This window comes from Mercenaria mercenaria, chromosome 10, assembly GCF_021730395.1.
Source record: "Mercenaria mercenaria strain notata chromosome 10, MADL_Memer_1, whole genome shotgun sequence".
Taxonomy (NCBI): Eukaryota; Metazoa; Mollusca; class Bivalvia; order Venerida; family Veneridae; genus Mercenaria; species Mercenaria mercenaria.
In genome coordinates this window covers 43,314,866-43,334,278 of record NC_069370.1, presented here as the reverse complement: position 1 = coordinate 43,334,278, position 19,413 = coordinate 43,314,866, and the positions used below count along the sequence as shown (strand labels likewise).

Sequence of the window (19,413 nt, the reverse complement as noted above, 5' to 3'; positions counted from 1 at the left end):
TAAGAGTCTGCAGTTTTAAGTTTTAAGCCAGAAGGAAATAATACTTTCTTCTTTGAATTGAGTAATGTTGAGACATGCTTTCTAGCCTCACATTGTACGAAAATGTTTTTCTTGATAGTACAATACAGAGTCAGTGTTATAAAAATGTCTCTAGCTGTTTCCAGAAAATATCCATTGTACAACTAGCCCAGCTTAGGGATATTTGGACTATTCTATGTACAAAGCTTCTTTATCACTTAACAGCTTCCTTAATTTAATAAAATATATAACTGCAGCTGACGCATACTGCTCTTTTTTATGATGAATGCTGACTCAAAATGTCTTACAATATGACATTTATCATTTTACAGACTGTAAAACATCAGCCAATCAATACAGAGAATGTTCTTTCTTGAAATGCACATACAGCCAGGAGGGTATCAAATGAAAATTTATTTCTTGCCAATATCCTGGTAATAGCAAAAGATGTTATATTACAATGACTTTCTATTGTATCTCCGAGACATGAATATTTTAAAAGTTTATTTCTGTCAGATGCGAAAAAAAAATAACTGCAACAAACTTTAAAGTCCAACACAGTTTTTTTTTTTTTGCCATGCTGTTCTTAGTATATGGTATGAATTGTTTCAGGTATGTAAGTTATTTTAATGCTCTGTAAAAGAAATAGGAGATTTATGTGTCTCATGCATAGGTCTGAAGAAAACATAAAGAATTCCCCTGCAGTCATTATGCCATGAATTGTTATAGTGGTTGGTGATAAAAATCAGACACACAAAGGAAAAGTCTTGCAGCTGCCTGGGTACTTAAAGCCAATTTTGAGGCAATTTAAAATCAGGATACTGCATGACTACTATTACAATGAAATTAGTCTCCTACATTGATTTTCCTGTAAACTAATTCTTGCAGACAATATCAGTTTCTGTTATTTATATAATAAGCCTCGTCTCAGGTGCCGTAGAAATAAAATAGTTTTTTTTAGATCCACACATTTTGCAGGCACATAGGCAATGCATGACCCCTATTGACTGTTTAAGGTCAATGGATAAAAGGGCTGTTTGGTACAAACATGTAAAACCTTGAGAATGCCTTGACCTATGATCTTCAAACTTGGCATGCACATAGCTTATGTGTAGTGGATGATCCCTGTTGATTTAAATGACCCCTATTGATTTTAATTTCATTGTGTCAAAGGTTTAGGTCAAAGTGACTGCTGTTTCAAAAACATTTGCCACTCTCTATCTTGAGAACCCCATGACTTACATTTCAGGCACATTGCCTACAGGTAGTGGGTGACCCCTATTGACTTCGAGAGCATAGGGTTAAAGGTTAAGGTCACATTGGCTGTTCCAACAAAAAATGTTTCTTCTAATTATTTTGAAAGTGTTTTTACCTGCAAACCTTCAAACTTTGTAGGCACATTGCCATTGGGCTGTAAATGAACCCTTTTGATTTAGAGGTCAGTTGGTCAAAGGTCAAGGTCACAGTGATTGCTTGTATATCCCTTTATGCTCATTATTTTGTGACAATGACTTACAACCCTCAAATTTGATAGGCGCATTTCTTTTGGCATATTATGCTCTACTGACAGCAGTACTGTTATAATGTTAATTCTATCAAAAAATAAGTGAAACTATTTATTGTAAAGATTGTCTGGTAAAATATTTACCACAAATGCATTTCCCTTAGAAATTAGCCCGACGAAATTTAATGATTTCACACTGAATATTTATTATACATCTATTTGTCTGTATATAGCACTGAAAGTCCCTGAATAGACAAATGTTTTGAAGTCACAAATTAAATAAGATGTACTTCAGCATTTTATTGTCATCCAGAAATCAGCACTGTGCAGTATTTCTGAATATTTTGCTCTGCAAGATGTTTGGGAAAAGTACAAATTAATGTTTGATTAAATAGATATTAATTGAAATGTTACACAAAGACTTTAACATTAAATTATTTAATTGACAGAATGATTTATTGAATTCAGCAATATTCTATGAAATTGAATCAGCTATTCACTGAGGCAATATTATACTCTCACATTTCATTATAAATGTGAAGTGGGCATTAAGTTTAAAAGGTATAATGATTTTCTAACATTAGATTGAGTCATTTTGGTTCAGCCTGTAGATCACAAAATGACATAAAGTGAGAATTTGAGCAATCAATACTGGCAAGATTCTCTCAAGATAAGGCTCTTTCCTAGTATATTGATTGTAAACTCTCTTAATCATCTCTTTCACAATTTGCTCTATTCAAGCTTCATTTGACAGTTTGAAATTCCTTAATATTTTATTTATCCCCACCCCTCAGACCAGAAGATGAAGGTACATCTTGTATTTAGTAAATTTCTTAATCACTAGGGCCCTGTCATTTGATGGAAGCCATTTAGTAATCAATTCTGTCCAGGGATCATCCTAGGTCAAAATTTTAGGGAGATTTTTAGTGACTTCTCCCTCCGCAGAATTTAGGGAGAAATCGAGGAAATTATAAGGAGAAGATTCGATATAGTATTCATTTTCCTGCCTATAATTATATATTTCCACTTTCTGTGGGTCTTGCTATAACTTATAAACAGTAATTATTTAAGGAAATTGATTATTGCATTATTATTTTCATGAATTTCTAAATACAGTATTAACTTAGCTATGAAAAAGTTGCCTTAAATTTTTTACCCGAAATTTACACGTCCGAAACTCGTAAGTTTATCAGGTGCACTTACGGAACGCCATGAAAATTTTCATTCATGTTTCGATTCTCGTGCTTTAATAATGCCTGATTCTTGCATCAGCTTGTTCAGATTTATACATCTAACTGATATATTTATTAATCTCAAAATAATACCAAACTCATAGATACTGGTGATCTTTTTACAATAATTTTGTACGGCAGTTTAGACGTCCGCGGAATCGTATTTTTATTATCAACAGTGCCCGGGCAATTCATTTACAGAAATTGGCCGTATTTGAAATATTTTTTGAAGTAAGTTTTAATAAAATCAGTCAGATCAATAAATAATATACAATTGATGCATAAGATCATGCACTCGTTAAGTTTGTCGGCTTTTTACACGCCGATTGAAAATTTTCAAAATGGCGGCGGCTTACAATATTATTGATTAACACTGTGGGATATTAACAATACGATTGGCTGAAGTTTGACGGGCGAGTAGGCGGGGTTGACTATGGATTTATCGGTAATTTAATCTAGAATATTCATCAAGTTTTACAACTTTAAGAAAACAGATTACAACACTCAGAAAAACTCGGTGATTCGGATTTCGCCTGGAGGCGATAATTAGGCGAAGTGGCTGACTTTACAGCGACGATATCGCTCAAATCTCCTTGTAGGATGATCCCTGCTGTCCATCCAGTATTCTCCTGGCTCAGGCAGTCGTGTCCAGGTCATGAGTTTGACACCCTACATTCCAAATAAATTTATGTACACTTGGTATGTATGAAGTTTAAACTTGACACAAATGTTTATTGCATAACAATATGCAAGGCACTACACTTTGTACAAAAAGTGGTTTAAACTTAACACAAATGTTTATTACATAACAATTTGCGAGGCACCATACTTTGTGCATAAGAAGTTTAAACTCGACTCAAATGTTTATTGCATAAGAATATGCGAGGCACTACTCTTTTTATTTAAGAAGTTGAAAATTTACACAAAAGTTTATTACAAAACAATATGCGGGGCAATACACTTTGTACATAAGAAGTTTACACTTGACACAAATGTTTATTACACAACAATATGCGAGGCATTACTCTTTTTATTTAAGAAGTTGAAAATTTACACAAATGTTTATTACAAAACAAATTATTATGCGAGGCACTATACACTTTGTACATAAGAAGTTAGACACAAATGTTTATAACATGACAATATGCGAGAAACTTACCATATTGTTTTTCTTTAAGGTCAAGGTCGTGAGGTATTAAAAGGACTTTCTTGCCCAGACCAAATAAAACAGTCAGATTTATAAGGAGGTTCAGTTTTATTTAATATATAATGATTAAGCTTCATTCTTAATCATTAATGCATGACAGTATTCACTACTGTTTACACTAGATACTCCAGAGTTTTTAACTTTACCCAATGCTAGATTTCTAAAATGGACTGGTTCATCATTCAATTTCGGCAGTGCCACTTCTTTTTCAAAGGGGTGTTCACTGAAAATTTACTGACTGAATAGCGAACAGTGCGGACCATGATCAACCTGCACAGATGTGCAGGCTGATCTTGGTCTGCATGCACTGGTCGCAAAGGCAGAATCACTTGCCACCAGAAGGCTAATGGTTGAAGTTGTCTCCCTCTTATATAGACCTGTATGTAAGGCACCTATCAATGATTCATTTTCAGACTTGCTAATTACCTTGGCACTGGAGTCATTATATAAAGACAGTTTTATGATCATTGTTAATGTGACTTTTACCTAATGCAGCTGAGCTTGCATTGAAACTGTATTGATTTTTCTTTTTGAAAATATATTTTTATAATTGTGCATTTGATGCGATTTCCTGACATTTAGTTCCAAATACTAGAGCAATAATACCTAGTCTAGTGTGTTACAGACAAGTGAAATTGTCACATTCTGGGAGATGCGACATTAATTCTGTTACACTGGAAGTTAAATAATGCCCAAGAGGCTGCTGGGATACTAGTGGCGATTAAACAGGACCTGATGAAATGTAAATTCATAAGAAGATTTCATTTTATGTCATACTTAGAAGACTGCTTGTCATAAATATTTTAAAGCTTCAGATTTTGTAGTATTGTTAAAGCCGATCTTGTCTTTCTGTCAAATAGTTTTTTTTCTTTTTTGTCTTAAAACTTTATTACGTAGATAAATAATATTTGTTGTTAGAAATGAATCCATGTAGTGTAAGTAAATTGATTTGGTCTACTATCTGCATTGCATGATATATTGATGAAACTGTTCATAAAATTATACATTACAAAGAAAATACCAGTAACCCTTTAACGTAATATATACTGTTTAAGTGAGAATGGGTGTAGTGGTTGACAACACAGTTTCACCTGACTGTGATATAGTCTGTCTCCATTAAAGTCAGAGGTAAAGTATTAAGCTTGGAGACCAGTCTCAGGACCAAGCCTCTGATTGGTTAATTCTGTCTGATTACAATTTTGAAACTGACGAATGATAAGGCTGCATTCTGATACTAGTCTCTAATTTTAGTACTCGTAAAGTTTTTTCTAAGAAAGGGACTTGAGAGTGACACCGTAGTCGTCTCTGTCTTTCTACAATCAAACTTACAATTGTTAAGTTTTAATCAAATCTAATACTATTTTTTGTTTATTTCAGTTCTGGAACCTTCTTGCCCTTGATGGAAGCAATTGGCAGAGAGTTGACCTCTTTGATTTCCAAGTTGATGTCAAGGTAAATTTATTATTAGCTCACCTGAGCATGAAGTACTCAAAGGTGAGCTTTAGTGATCGCCCTGTGTCCGTCGTCGTCCATCCGTCTTCAACAATTTGACTGTTAACACTCTAGAGGTCACATTTTTGGCCCAATCTTAATGATACTTGGTCAGAATGTTACACTCAATAAAACCTTGGACAAGTTTGATATTGGGTCATCTGGGGTTAAAAACTAGGTCACCAGGTCAAATCAAAGGAAAAGCTTGTTAACACTCTATAGAGGTCGCAATTTTGGCCCAATCTTAATGAAACTTGGCCAGAATAAAATCTTGGACGAGTTTGATATTGGGTCATCTGGAGTCAGAAACTAGGTCACCAGGTCAAATCAAAGGAAAAGCTTGTTAATACTGTAAAGGCTGCATTTATGACTGTCTCTTCATGAAACTTGGTCAGAATGTTAATATTGATGATCTTAAGGTCCAGTTTGAATCTGGGTCATATAGGGTCAAAAACTAGGTCACCAGGTCAAATCAAAGGAAAAGCTAGTTTACACTGTAGAGGCCACATTTATGCTCATATCTTAATGAAACTTGGTCAAAATGTTAATCATGATGATCTATAGCTCAGGTTCAAATCTGGGTTAGGTTGGGTCAAAAACTAGATCACCAGATCAAATTAAAGGAAAAGCTTGTTAACACCCTAGAGGCCATATTTATGACTATATCTTCATGAAACTTAGTCAGAATGTTAAACTTGGTCATCTTTAGGACAAGTTCGAATCTGGGTCATGTCGGGTCAAAAACTAGGTCACCAGGTCAAATCAATTTGACGAACATTTATATCTTGTGTATTTTTAAGCTAGTGGGAGATTAATTATATATATTTTCAAAATTAGTTCAAATAAGTTTAACACTGCTTGTGTGATTATAGTCTGTGCCTGGATATACAATGATGATGATAAAAATATATACAGGTGCGTAGTAGTTTGGGTTGAGGGTTTGGGGGTTCCAGACCCCAAGTGTCTGTGAATAGGATTGACAATACTGAACTAAATAGACAAAAATAGTGCAACAACAAACACTGAATTACGTCACTCACCCGATATGAAATTCAGGCGTCAGTGTATGGAAAAATATTGACGTTTCCGGTACCAGTGAAACTTAAAGGGGAATAGAAACGAGTATGTAATAAAAGCTGGTATCTGACAGTACCCACTAATAGGAATGGATTGAAACTTCACACACTTGTTCACTGTCATGAGCTGATAAGCACTATGCAGGTTCAGTAACCATGTTTTGCATTTTTACTTAACTATGCACCTTTTTTGACTTTTGTATTCATTCAGTTGACAAGGCTGTTGAATAGTCAAGCGTTGCTGTCCTCCGACAGCTCTTGTTTAGAGCTATTTTTGTCTCAAACGTCTGTTTTCGTACAAGCATGTTAAAAAATGTCGAAAAAAACACTAATTTTTAGAAAAAAAAACACGATTTTCCTAATATCCTTAGGACAGCGGGCACATTTTTATGCAAGCTCGCCAGGCATTATGTTTGTTTTTGGATGTCACTCGACTTTCAGCTATTTCTGGAAGTTAAGAAAATGAAAGTAGACATGCTAAACTTGAAAACGAAAGTCGAATTTGGATTCCTCGATAGTCAGGGGTCACGCGTAGTGGTCACCCCGTCAAAATGTATGCATATGGACTCCATTTTTTTTTTTCTTGCTAATGGGGAGTCAATTTTCAGCATTTTCTAAAGATTTGAAATTACCTGGGCTTTAGCACGATATGTCAACTTTTCATCTACGAAAACATATTTGAGCTCCGGATAAACACAAATCCCACAGGGGTTCGTAACAGAGCAAGGGTACATAGAGATTTTTGTAACTTCGTCAAATCGCTTAAAAGGTCCTTTTTGATGTTGTCTGAATGTGTCAGTATTATAATGCCTCGGATGTAAGATATTTCCCTATTTGAGAGCTGCTGACCTAGATATTTCAGAAATATTTTCAGAATGAATTTTGTGTAATAAATGTTGATTCTACGGAAGTGTGAAAGGGCCATCAGACGCTAATATGTTTTATTACGTTACAGGTGCAGAAAGGATATATTTAAGTCTGTTGTTTGTAAGCCATATTATAACAAAAGTGAAAGGCTTAATTAGGTTAAATAGTCAGAAATATACATGGTCAGTCCCGAGATGATTCCAGCAAAAAGTTTCGCCCATCCTTAAAAACAAGTGGAATGGGCCTCACACTTTGTAATTCAAGTCCATTCCTCATCTCTAAAAGTATCAGTCAGTTGATTTCTCGTATTTGCAAAAATATTCTGCATAAATATGTTATCTTTTACAGTAGTTGCAATATTGAAAAAAATCCACTATAGCTCAGTAAGGGGGTCACAATGCCATTTGCCACCTGAATCATTTACAAAATTTCTTGGAAGTTGTGAAGAGCCTGCGTGTTTGAGTAGCTAAGGCCAGCCAGGAGCTTCAAATCCCTTGCCCCTTACTGGTCAGTTCAAAAGTTTGCTTGTGGTGTAGGATCTTTCATGTGAGGAAGCCTGGCCATCCAGCTGTTTCTTTGGAAGGTTGGTGGTCCTACCCAGGTGCCCACCCATGCCTTAAACAAGCTCCAGATGGGCACATGAGATCTTTCTTCACTATCAAAAGCTGGAAAAGCTTTCTGTGTGACTCAAAACTCACCAGAAATGAACAAAAGGAGAAAAAAAGATGTGACTTTAAATCTATGTCCTGCATATTGTGCTTTACATCCTTTTTGAGTCTGGGTCCTCTGGGATATCTTCTGGAATTGGAATATGTTTTGTATCAGAATCTAAACTGACCCTAATTGTTTTGAGAAGTCACTGATATGCGCAGCTTATAGCAACTATAAATAAACATGCATTGCAAAAGTCTTTGACAGTTTTAAGACAGTGTTTACCTTTCATTCATTACAGTAAGCAATGAAAATATTTGATAATTAATATAAGATTGTTATGCATTAAACAAATGAAGTCTGAAAAGTATAAAAACTGTTTTCAAAATAGTAGACTTTCTTAACTTGTTGTCTTAATAGATTTGAACAGTTTTTGAACACAGACAGATGCATATAGATTTTCTTAAAGACAATATTACAGTGGAACTTCCATTATAAGGCTGTAGTTGAAATACCTAAATTCCCCAAGGCACATACATTTACAACTGAAATCTTGACAAATTAATTTGTTTCCTGTATAAAATCTATAGAAATTCATTTAGTGATTTAATACAGATAAAACGATTGTTTTCCCAAGGCATGCTGGTTCAGTTGAGGTAAAAGTGCTAGTATCAAAATGGCATATGCCTCTAAATGTATATAACAATATCAGCTTGGATTCCATGATGAATCTGTCAGATCCAGTAATAGGTTCCGGAGTTACAGCTCCTGACTGACCCCTGAAAGAGTCAAAATTTGTTAATTTTTACCTTGTGAACATGATAGAAGTGACATTTTACATATGATTTTAACCGCACTTACACACATCTTAAGTCACAATAAGACCTTGGTTCCTTTTGAAAACCGGCTAGATTTCATCATGGGTTCTAGAGTTACTGCCCCTGGAAGAGGCAAAATTTTATATTTTGGCCGTTTCAGCCATATAGAGGTTTCATTTATGCTTTAGTTTGATACAAATTTGCACAGCATGTTTATCTTGATGATCTCTAAGCCAAGTTAGAAACTGGGTCATGTGCGGTCAGAAACTAATTCACCAGGTCAAATCAAAGGAAAAGCTTGTTAACACCTGAGAGGCCACATTTATGAACCTATCTTTATGAAACTTGGTCAGAATGTTTATCTTGATGATTCCTGAGCCAAGTTCAAAACTGGGTCATATGAGGTAAAAAAGTAGGTCACCCTGTCAAATCAAAGGAAAAGCTTGTTAACACTTGAGGCCATATTTATGATCGTATCTTCATGAAACTTGACAAGAACTTTTATCTTGATGTTTTTTTGGCCAAGTTCGAAAGTGGGTCATGTGTGGTCAAAAACAAGGTCACCACTCAAATCAAAAGGAAAAGCTTGTTAACACTGTAGAGGCCACATTTATGACCCTATCTTAATGAAACTTGGTCAGAATGTTTATCTTGATGAGTCCAAGGCCAGGTTTAACAAGTGAGCAATATAGGGTCATCATGACCCTCTTGTTTTTATACGCCCGTTTGAAAAACGGGACGTATTATGGGAACGCCCCTGGCGGGCGGATGAGCGGATGGGTGGGTGGGCGGGCGGCGTCCACAGACCTTGTCCGGAGCATATCTTCTACATGCATGGAGGGATTTTGATGAAACTTGGCACAGTTGTTCACCATCATGAGACGGAGTGTCATGCGCAAGAACCAGGTCCCTAGGTCTAAGGTCAAGGTCACACTTAGAGGTTAAAGGTCAAAGTCAAGAATGACTTTGTCTGGAGCATATCTTCTTCATGCATGGAGGGATTTTGATGAAAGTTGGCACAATTGTTTATCATCATGAGACGGAGTGTCATGCGCAAAAACCAGGTCCCTAGGTCTAAGGTCAAGGTCACACTTAGAGGTCAAAGGATACAAGAATGAAAAATTCAAGAATGACATTGTCCGGAGCATATCTTCTTCATGCATGGAAGGATTTTGATGTAGCTTGGCACATTTGTTCACCATAATGAGAGGGAGTGTCATGCGCAAGAACCAGGTCCCTAGGTCTAAGGTCAAGGTCACACTTAGAGGTCAAAGGATACAAGAATGAAAACTTTGTCCGGAGCATATCTTCTTCATGCATTAAAGGATTTTGATACAACGAAGCACAAATGTTCACAAGCATGAGACGCAGTGTCATGCGCAAGAACCAGGTCCCTAGGTCTAAGGTCAAGGTCACACTTAGAGGCCAAAGGTCAGATACAAGAATGACTTTGTCCAGAGCATTTCTTCTTCATGCATGGAGGGATTTTGATGTAACTTGGCACAATGGTACACCATCATGAGACGGAGTGTCATGCGCTGGGCCCTTCTTTTGAATTACTTCCCTTTGCTGTTACTATAAATAGCTTATATTGTAACTTTTTCATTACAAGTCGTAGGGAAAAATCAAGACCACTTTTCTGTAGTACAACATGCATGTTACATCCAATTCTGAGGTGTATTTTGAGCTACCTCTACCTGGTTAGGATTTTTATATGGACTTGTAATTTTTTTCTTTTTTTTTCTTTTTTTTTCTTTTTTTTTTTCTCTCTCTCTCTCTTTAAAGATTAACTTCCCTTAGTTGTTACTATAAATAACTGACATTGTAACTTTTTTATAATTGACGCTAGGGAAAAACCAAGACCACTTTTCTGTGGTACAACATTGATGTTACTTTCAAATTTTGGGTGTATTTTAAGGTATCTCTACCTGGTAAGGATTTTTTTTTGTGGACTTAGAAAAATAAAAGAATTACAATAATTTCTAAAAAAAAAAACATTGTAAACAACTAGAAATTAAAATTCCATTTGCAAATACAGGTGCTAGTGTAAAGAAATTTACTGTGACGGGCGTATATTGTGACATTCTGGCACTCTTGTTATAGCTATAACACTTTTAAACATTAAACATAAATGCAAATCAGTGTCATTGTGTTAAACTGAGATTACTTTTATTACCGATTGCAGGGAAAATGTTTAATGCTTCACAACAAGTCTTGCTATAATAATAGTTTATTGCAGACAGTTCAGACTATAATTAACTTTTGTTCACTTCCTAATCATACAAAAAGATATTCATTAGACAACTTGGGATTGTGCACTCGGTCACAATAAGTCAATTGTTTTATGGTCTGTGGTTTAGTTGGGGACAAAATTAGTTATGTTTGTATGAATTCTCTTAAATATTTTCTCTATATAAGTGGGACAATTGCAATTGATGTCTGATAGTCACGTTACTGTTAATTGGATAACATTCATGATTGTTTTGGGTTTTTTGCTGTGTTTTTTGTTTAGAATAGAGCAATATGAAAATTCAAAACATTTGTGAATATTAAGAAACATCTCCTGAAGTATGACCAGAGGGTTGTATCAAAAACTAGAATCTACAGTACATTTACTAACTGTTTTGTTATGTAAAATGTCACATAGATAGAGTTATAGGTCATGTGGTGACTTTCCAACTTTTGATGATGGAGGAAGACCACAAGGGGTCCCGCTGGGCATTGATGCAGGCATGGGCGCACCTAGTTAAAATGACACATACGGATCTTCCGTAAGCACTCACATGAAAGAATTCTTAGGTCCCAATACAAGGTTTCACAGCAGTGAAGGGAAAGTAATTTGAAGTGTGCAGCCTTAACCACATGGCCATTGATGTCATCTATATTGAATGTGACTGTCTGAAAGATGGGACGTATTATGGAAACACCCTTGGCGGGCATGCGGGTGGCATCCACAAACTTTGTCCAGAGCATTTCTTCTTCATGCATGGAAGGATTTTGATGTAACTTGAGACAAATGTTTACCATCATGAGACTGAGTGTCCTGCGCAAGAACCAGGTCGCTAGGTCTAAGGTCAAGGTCACACTTAGAGGTCAAAGGTCAGATACAAGAATGACTTTACCCGGAGCATTCCTTCTTCATGCATGGAGGGATTTTGATGTGGCTTGGCACAAATGTTCACCACCATGAGATGGAGTGTCATGTGCAAGAACCATGTCCCTAGGTCTAAGGTCAAGGTCACACTAAGAGCAGTTCTGTAACAAAAACTTCTAACAAAATGTCATAGGGCATATATTTGGTGATTATGGCACCCTTAATTGTTAATGTAAATGCTTTTTTGTCTGTTCTTGCACACTATCAGTCTAGCAGTGTATCCCAGAAGAAATAAATTTTCTATAGTAGTATTTTTACACTACATTTTCATATTTAAGAACACCACAAGACAACATTTGTTACAAATGACAGTGCATGCAAAGTTATTTTTGTACTCCACTGTGGTTTCCTGTGGGGAAGTTGCCAGTCAAAGATGGAGGCTGCACTGGTAGGTTGTACAAGTCCTGGAGCACTGAACACTGCTTAGCTGACATCTTTTATTTAACATAAATACTACTGAAAAAATGCGTAAACCCATATTACACGCCCTGCGTGATTTAAACAGAATGACTACATTGTGTTTTGTTATTTTCCATTTGCAGGCCCCTGTGGTGGAAAACATCTCCAAGAGATGTGGTGGTTTTCTCAAGGCACTCAGTCTCAAAGGCTGTCAGAATATAACAGATGATGCTTTACAGTAAGTGTTGCAATATAATTGCATAAATTTCTGTTATTTCACCCTAGGTCTCAGTCTTATAAAAGTGAGTTTGGAGACCAGTCTGAAAATGCTGCCATGCCATTGGTTAATTTTGTGACTGTGCCCTGAATTAACCAATAAAATGCTGACTTATTTAGACTGGTCTCTAAAGCCAAGTTTTATAACCTTGGACCCTGGGTAAGATAGGACTTTTCATACTCTGTTGAAAGATTTCAATTTGTAGAATAAATGACAGCAAAAAGTACAAAAGATGTGGGAAATACATATTTCTTTTAAGTTTTATATAATAAAGTTGAATGAAAATAAGTTTGGAAACATTTTATAATTATCTGAAACGATCTAGTAATAGTTTGATTTATGTGTAATAAGTTTAACCAAAGGTTAAGCATTAAGGGAATATTGGTCTAATGTTTAAGGGTTTGGCCCTCTGTGGTTTCTATTGTGAACCATATTATATGACATTCAATCTGGTTTTTGCAAGAAGCTGCCTCTTGTTTAGCCCATATCATGCTGGACACGACTGATTCTGCCTTTGCAATATGTGCAGATAATGATCAGACTGCACAGATGTGCAGTCTGATCATGACCTGCACTGTTTGCCATAAGGGTTAGGGTGGGGTATTGAGACTGAAATAATGCTGCTTATTATGATATTTTGATTAAGTGCTGTATGGCAGCTGTAAAAGGTCTCCCCCTACTTGGATTCAGTGTTGTTATATTTTCTGGTCCTTTGGGATCATGGAGTCCTGGATTCAATAGACGTGTAATCGATAGATTTCCACTTAAGCTGATGCTAGGGGGCGTGAGAGGTGTCGCACATTTTATTACCTCTCATGACCAGACTCAATCAAACCGAGTCTGCTATTATTCTTTTTTGGTTGCATTCTATGTGCTTCCAGAGGATCTTTTTACAGATTTTATTCTACATTTGTATGCATTAAATTACCAATGTTATAATTTGTGGTTTTCTTCCAGTCGACTTAACACTGTCCCATGGTGCCCAAATGTATGTGTCCCATCGAGCCCAAGTCCCACCACCCTTACATTTTCAAAAATATATGAAGTTCATCTGCTTCACTGGGATTAATATATAAACATTTTGTGAAATTATCAATCAATGTGTGCTTTATGAATAGTGATATGGAAATGATTTCAAAGAGTTCACTGCAGAACTTTACGAGATGATATTTGTGATACGGTAACTTTTTCTTACTCAGACTAGTAAAAAAATGAAAAAAACTCGAACTTTTATTTTAAATCCTCCCGCTTTCAAACTGTGTAAAAAACAGTTTGAGAAAGGAAAGATTTTTAGCGATTCAGATAGTCTAGATTAGTTTATTTTCCAGAAAAAAAGTTACATCTGATATCCCATGGTGCCCTGGTCTCCCCTATACCATGCATATCTATTTAAAAGCTTCAGGATTAAAGAGCAATAGAAAATTACGGATTAACTGTATTTATCTAAATGTGATGAATATGCAAAAGAACCATCGTAGGTGCACAGCTTCAGTAAATGAAAAACGATTCTGTTAGCATTAAACACAATTTACCAGGAAGTGAATGAACTGTTTTAATGGTTCCCCTTATCTCTAATATTAAACTGATATGTCATTGAGTGTATCAATTATTGCACTGTGCTGTCTGCGGCATTATCTCCCAAATGGTGTGACTGCAAATTAATGTAACAGCAGTGTCAAATTTTACTTTGTCTGCTGTCTATAAAACTTTTCAGCCATAGAATATTTTTTGGCTTTTTATCATAACGGTTTCTTCTCACTTGCCGTCAGCATTATTTGTTAATGACTATTTTTCCTGAATTTTTGTTGTTGCATAAAATAAATCAGTTACTGTACACTGGGTCTCTTTCATGTAGGCTTTAAAAATGTAGCAATTTTATGGTTTTCAGCAATATTTCGTGTTAAGAATTTGCAAAACGGGAGCAGTTATATTTTAGGGTATGATGATTTATATTTACAAGTAATTATGTCTCCCCCAGGAGACATATTGTTTTTGCCCTGTCCGTCCGTCCGTCCGTACGTACGTCACACTTCATTTCCGAGCAATAACTGGAGAACCATTTGACCTAGAACCTTCAAACTTCATAGGGTTGTAGGGCTGCTGGAGTAGATGACCCCTATTGTTTTTGGGGTCACTCCATCAAAGGTCAAGGTCACAGGGGCCTGAACATTGAAAACCATTTCCGATCAATAACTAGAGAACCACTTGACCCCAGAATGTTGAAACTTCATAGGATGATTGGTCATGAAGAGTAGATGACCCCTATTGATTTTGGGGTCACTCCGTCAAAGGTCAAGGTCACATGGGCCTGAACATTGAAAACCATTTCTGATCAATAACTAGAGAACCACTTGACCCAGAATGTTGAAACTTCATAGGATGATTGGTCATGAAGAGTAGATGACCCCTATTGATTTTGGGGTCACTCCGTCAAAGGTCAAGGTCACAGGGGCCTGAACATTGAAAACCATTTCCAATCAATAACTAGAGAACCACCTGACCCAGAATGTTGAAACTTGATAGGATGATTGGTCATAAAGAGTAGATGACCCTTATTGATTATGGGATCACTCCGTCAAAGGTCAAGGTCACAGGGGCCTGAACATTGAAAACCATTTCTGATCAATAACTAGAGAACCACTTGACCCAGAATGTTGAAACTTCATAGGATGATTGTACATGCAAAGTAGATGACCCCTAATGATTTTGGGGTCACTCCATTAAAGGTCAAGGTCACAGGGGCCCGAACATTGAAAACCATTTCCGTCAGTAACTTGACAACCACTTGACCCAGAATGTTGAAACTTAATAGGATGATTGGTCATAAAAAATAGATGACCCCTAACGATTTTGGGGTCACTCTGTGAAAGGTCAAGGTCACAGGGGCCCGCACATTGAAAACCATTTCCGGTCAGTAACTTGAGAACCATTTGACCCAGAATGATGAAACTTCGTAGGATGATTGGTCATGCAGAGTAGATGAACCCTAAAGATTTTAGGGTCACTCTGTGAAAGGTCAAGGCCACAGGGGCCTGAACATGGAAAACCATTTCCAATCAATAACTTGAGAACCTCTCGACCCAGAATGTTGAAACTTCATAGGATGATTGTTCATGCAGAGTAAATGACCCTTATTGTTTTTGGGGTCACTCCATTAAAGGTCAAGGCCACAGGGGCCTGAACATTGATAACCAGTTCCGATCAATAACTTGAGAACCACTTGACCCAGAATGTTGAAACTTCATAGGATGATTGAACATGCAGAGTAGATGACCCCTATTGATTTTGGGGTCAGTCTATTAAAGGTCAAGGTCACAGTGGCCTGTTCATGTAAAATCATTTTTTGGAAATAACTTGAGAACCACTTGACCTACAATGTTGAAACTTAACAGGATGATTGGACATGCAGAGTACATGACCCCTATTTATTTTGAGGTCACTTGATCAAAGGTCAGGGTCACAGGAGCCTGAACAGTGACTTGAGAACCACTAGGCCACGAGTGTTGAAATTTAGCGGGATGACTGGACATGCCAAGTAGATGATCCCTATTGCAGCCAACATTCAGTGTCTCTTTGACTTTCGCTCCTGACCCCTATTGACTTCTTGCCTATAGGACTTTGCATTGGGGGAGACATGCGCTTTTTTACAAAAGCATTTTCTAGTTTTAATTTGCTAGTGGCATTTTCCCCCCAAATATTAATGAAAATGAAACCCATTGCAATTAATACCCAATCTGCAGTATTACTCCCATTTATTAAAAGGTTATAAAGTCTAGTACCCGCTGTACCTACAAAATAGCTGATTTTGCTGACATGTTAAAATCTCAGTTTTTGTTATGAACATGAAATATATTATTTTCTTGTTAAATCCAATGTTTGATAATTGTTTTCTCATGTATTTGTCATATATTTGACTATTTGATTAACATAATAGAAAGTACTATAAAAAGCACTGTTGTGATTATCTCCTGTTATGACCCTGACTTCATAATTTCATGTGTAATATTAAAAGTAGCGTTTTTCTAACGATTCAGTTATGTGTAGTCCCTATGTGGACAGCAGCATTATCTGTTTTTAACATAAAATTAAAAGCTTCATGGAACTTTAACACAATACAAAAATTTATTAAATATTTTCTAGATAGTTCTTCAGAATGTCTTTGTTTCAAGCCAGACTATTTATTCGACGTAACCTTGGCATGCAATATCTTTACAGCCAGCTTGCAGAAGATAGATGATTCTGCTGGGGTGTTTGAACTAGTTGTATAGAAATTACCAATAGAGTGCTTTTGTCATCTTCCACCATGGATGTTCTGTAGTTGCATTGTGACCGAAATTATATTGATCAATATTACCTAAAGTAATGAGATTTACATTTAATAAAAGTGTTAAGAGAAAATCCCTTGGATTGAATGCTTGATAGTAATGTCTGGTTTGACGACATTTTTACAGAACATACTTAAAAGTTTACTTTGCTTTTATTACCTGTCTGTTTTTTTTTTCCAGGAAATTTGCTGAACAGTGCAAAAATATAGAGGAATTGAATCTGAATAACTGTAAGAAACTAACAGATCTGTGAGTACATCAAATTTTGCTTTGTTATTTGCTCTTTACTTTCACCTGACCATCAATCCATCCATCCCTCACTCTGTTCATCTTTTCTCCATATATAGATAGCGGAAACTATAAAAATCTTCTTGGCAGAAACTAAATTCTGCCTGATCTTAAAATAATTTCACAAATGTTTTGTGGGTGACCCTTTATTGAAATTGATTAACCTTTACCATGCTGGATACGATTGGTTCTGCCTTTGTGACCAGTGTAGACCATGATCAGCCTGCACATCTGTGCAGTCTGATCATGATCTGCACTGTTTACTATTCAGCCAGTGTCTTTTTGGTTAAAGCACCCCTTTTAAACAGTTAATGGTACTGTCCAGATTGGAAGATGGACAAGTCCATATATAGAAATTTTAATATGGTAAGGTTTAAAATATTCTGGTTTGTCAAGAACATGGCTGCTGGAGTTAAAGATAGAAAGATCTCCAAATGCCACCTCCTAAACCACTGGTAGGAGTTTTGAAATCATTTCAGAGATTTTTTGGGTGACCCGGCACTAGAATTTTTCAAGACTTCTTGATTTGAAGGGAACCTGTTCTCACAATATGAAAATGGTCTCTGAATCTGCAGGCCAGCAAAATTATTTCGCAGAAATGTTTCTTTAGCTGTACTAAAATTGTTATCTGTGCAAGATGTAAATCTCGGATGAAGGGTCTAGAGCTATCATGACCCTCTTGGTTAATTTTTTTTTCGTATTAAAGCTGTCTAGTGGGAAAAGTCCTCTGACTGTCTCAGTCATGGCTGTTTCTTTGTTACCCATTTGAGTTTGGTTAGAATTGGCAGCTGATTGCTAAAAGATATAAATGCGACAGCATGAGATCCAAAGTGTATGAGGGTTTGAAGATTGTGCTAGCAAGTTTATTTTGCCCCCTTGCTGCAAGAGTAATTTTAGAAACTTATCAGGCTGCAATATTCCATGCCTGATTTAAAATATACACTAAATTTCTTATATGAAGCTGTCTTCTTTCATGTTATTAGCAAAGGGGAAATATATATCAGTGATGCAAAGTGGTTTTATTAAAAAATTTGATGAAATTCTAGATGTACTTCATTTAATATTTGAATTATCTCATTTATTACAATGGAAATGCACTAAAATGCAGCTTCTAATCCCATGATTAGTCTAAACTTTTGATATTAAGATAAACACACTTCTGTAACTTTTTATGCCTACAAAATTTTGTTAATATTGTATCAGGAAACCATGTGGGTTTTAATATTTCAGAACATGTGAAAGTTTAGGTAGACACAGCAAAAAGCTTCAACATCTAGATCTGAGCTCATGTCAGGGTATAACAGATAAAGCTCTAAAGAATATCAGGTAAGTAAAATGAGCCGCGTCATGAGAAAACCAACATAGTGGCTTTGCGACCAGCATGGATCCAGACCAGCCTGCGCATCCGTGCAGTCTGGTCAGGATCCATGCTGTTCGCTAATGGTTTCTCTAATTGCAGTAGGTTTTGAAAGTGAACAGCATGGATCCTGACCAGACTGCGCGGATGCGCAGGCTGGTCTGGATCCATGCTGGTCGCAAAGCCACTATGTTGGTTTTCTCATGGCACAGCTCAAATATTTCTTTGCTTTGCCTGATTAAACTTTCTATAACATTAAGATCTTAGCATAATGTCATTATGTAACAGGTCAAAAAACAATATGAAACAGGTAAGGAAAGTATCTATCTCCTGTACATTTGCCTGATTAAGCATCCTATGTCATTTAGATCTTAGAGCATGTCATTATGTAACAGGTTAAAACACTAATGATAAACAGGTAAGTATTCCTGGAACATTTACCTGATTAAATTTAGATCTTAGCTCATGTCATTGTGAAACATGTAAAACACTAATGATAAACAGGTAAGTAAAATATATTCTGCTCATTTACCTGATTAAACTTAAATCTTAGCTCATGTCATTGTGAAACATGTAAAACACTAATGATAAACAGGTAAGTAAAATATATTCTGCTCATTTACTGGATTAAACTTAAATCTGAGCTCATGTCATTGTGAAACATGTAAAACACTAATGATAAACAGGTAAGTAAAATATATTCTGTACATTTACCTAATTAAATTTGGATGTTACCTAACATCATTGTG

The 19,413-nt window shown here is 36.1% G+C and overlaps 1 protein-coding gene across 4 annotated transcripts in view; it reads left to right on the top strand.

Moving 5' to 3' along the window:
- The window catches only part of LOC123561760 (F-box/LRR-repeat protein 20-like), a 75,342-nt gene that overhangs the window by 37,898 nt on the left and 18,031 nt on the right, over nucleotides 1-19,413 (top strand). For all 4 annotated transcript variants that reach the window (XM_053552933.1, XM_053552931.1, XM_053552932.1 and 1 more), the window contains 4 exons: nucleotides 5,339-5,413; nucleotides 12,561-12,655; nucleotides 17,200-17,268; nucleotides 18,538-18,633. In XM_053552933.1, coding sequence (XP_053408908.1) covers nucleotides 5,339-5,413; nucleotides 12,561-12,655; nucleotides 17,200-17,268; nucleotides 18,538-18,633 — 335 coding nt within the window. The remainder of the gene's footprint in view (nucleotides 1-5,338; nucleotides 5,414-12,560; nucleotides 12,656-17,199; nucleotides 17,269-18,537; nucleotides 18,634-19,413) is intronic.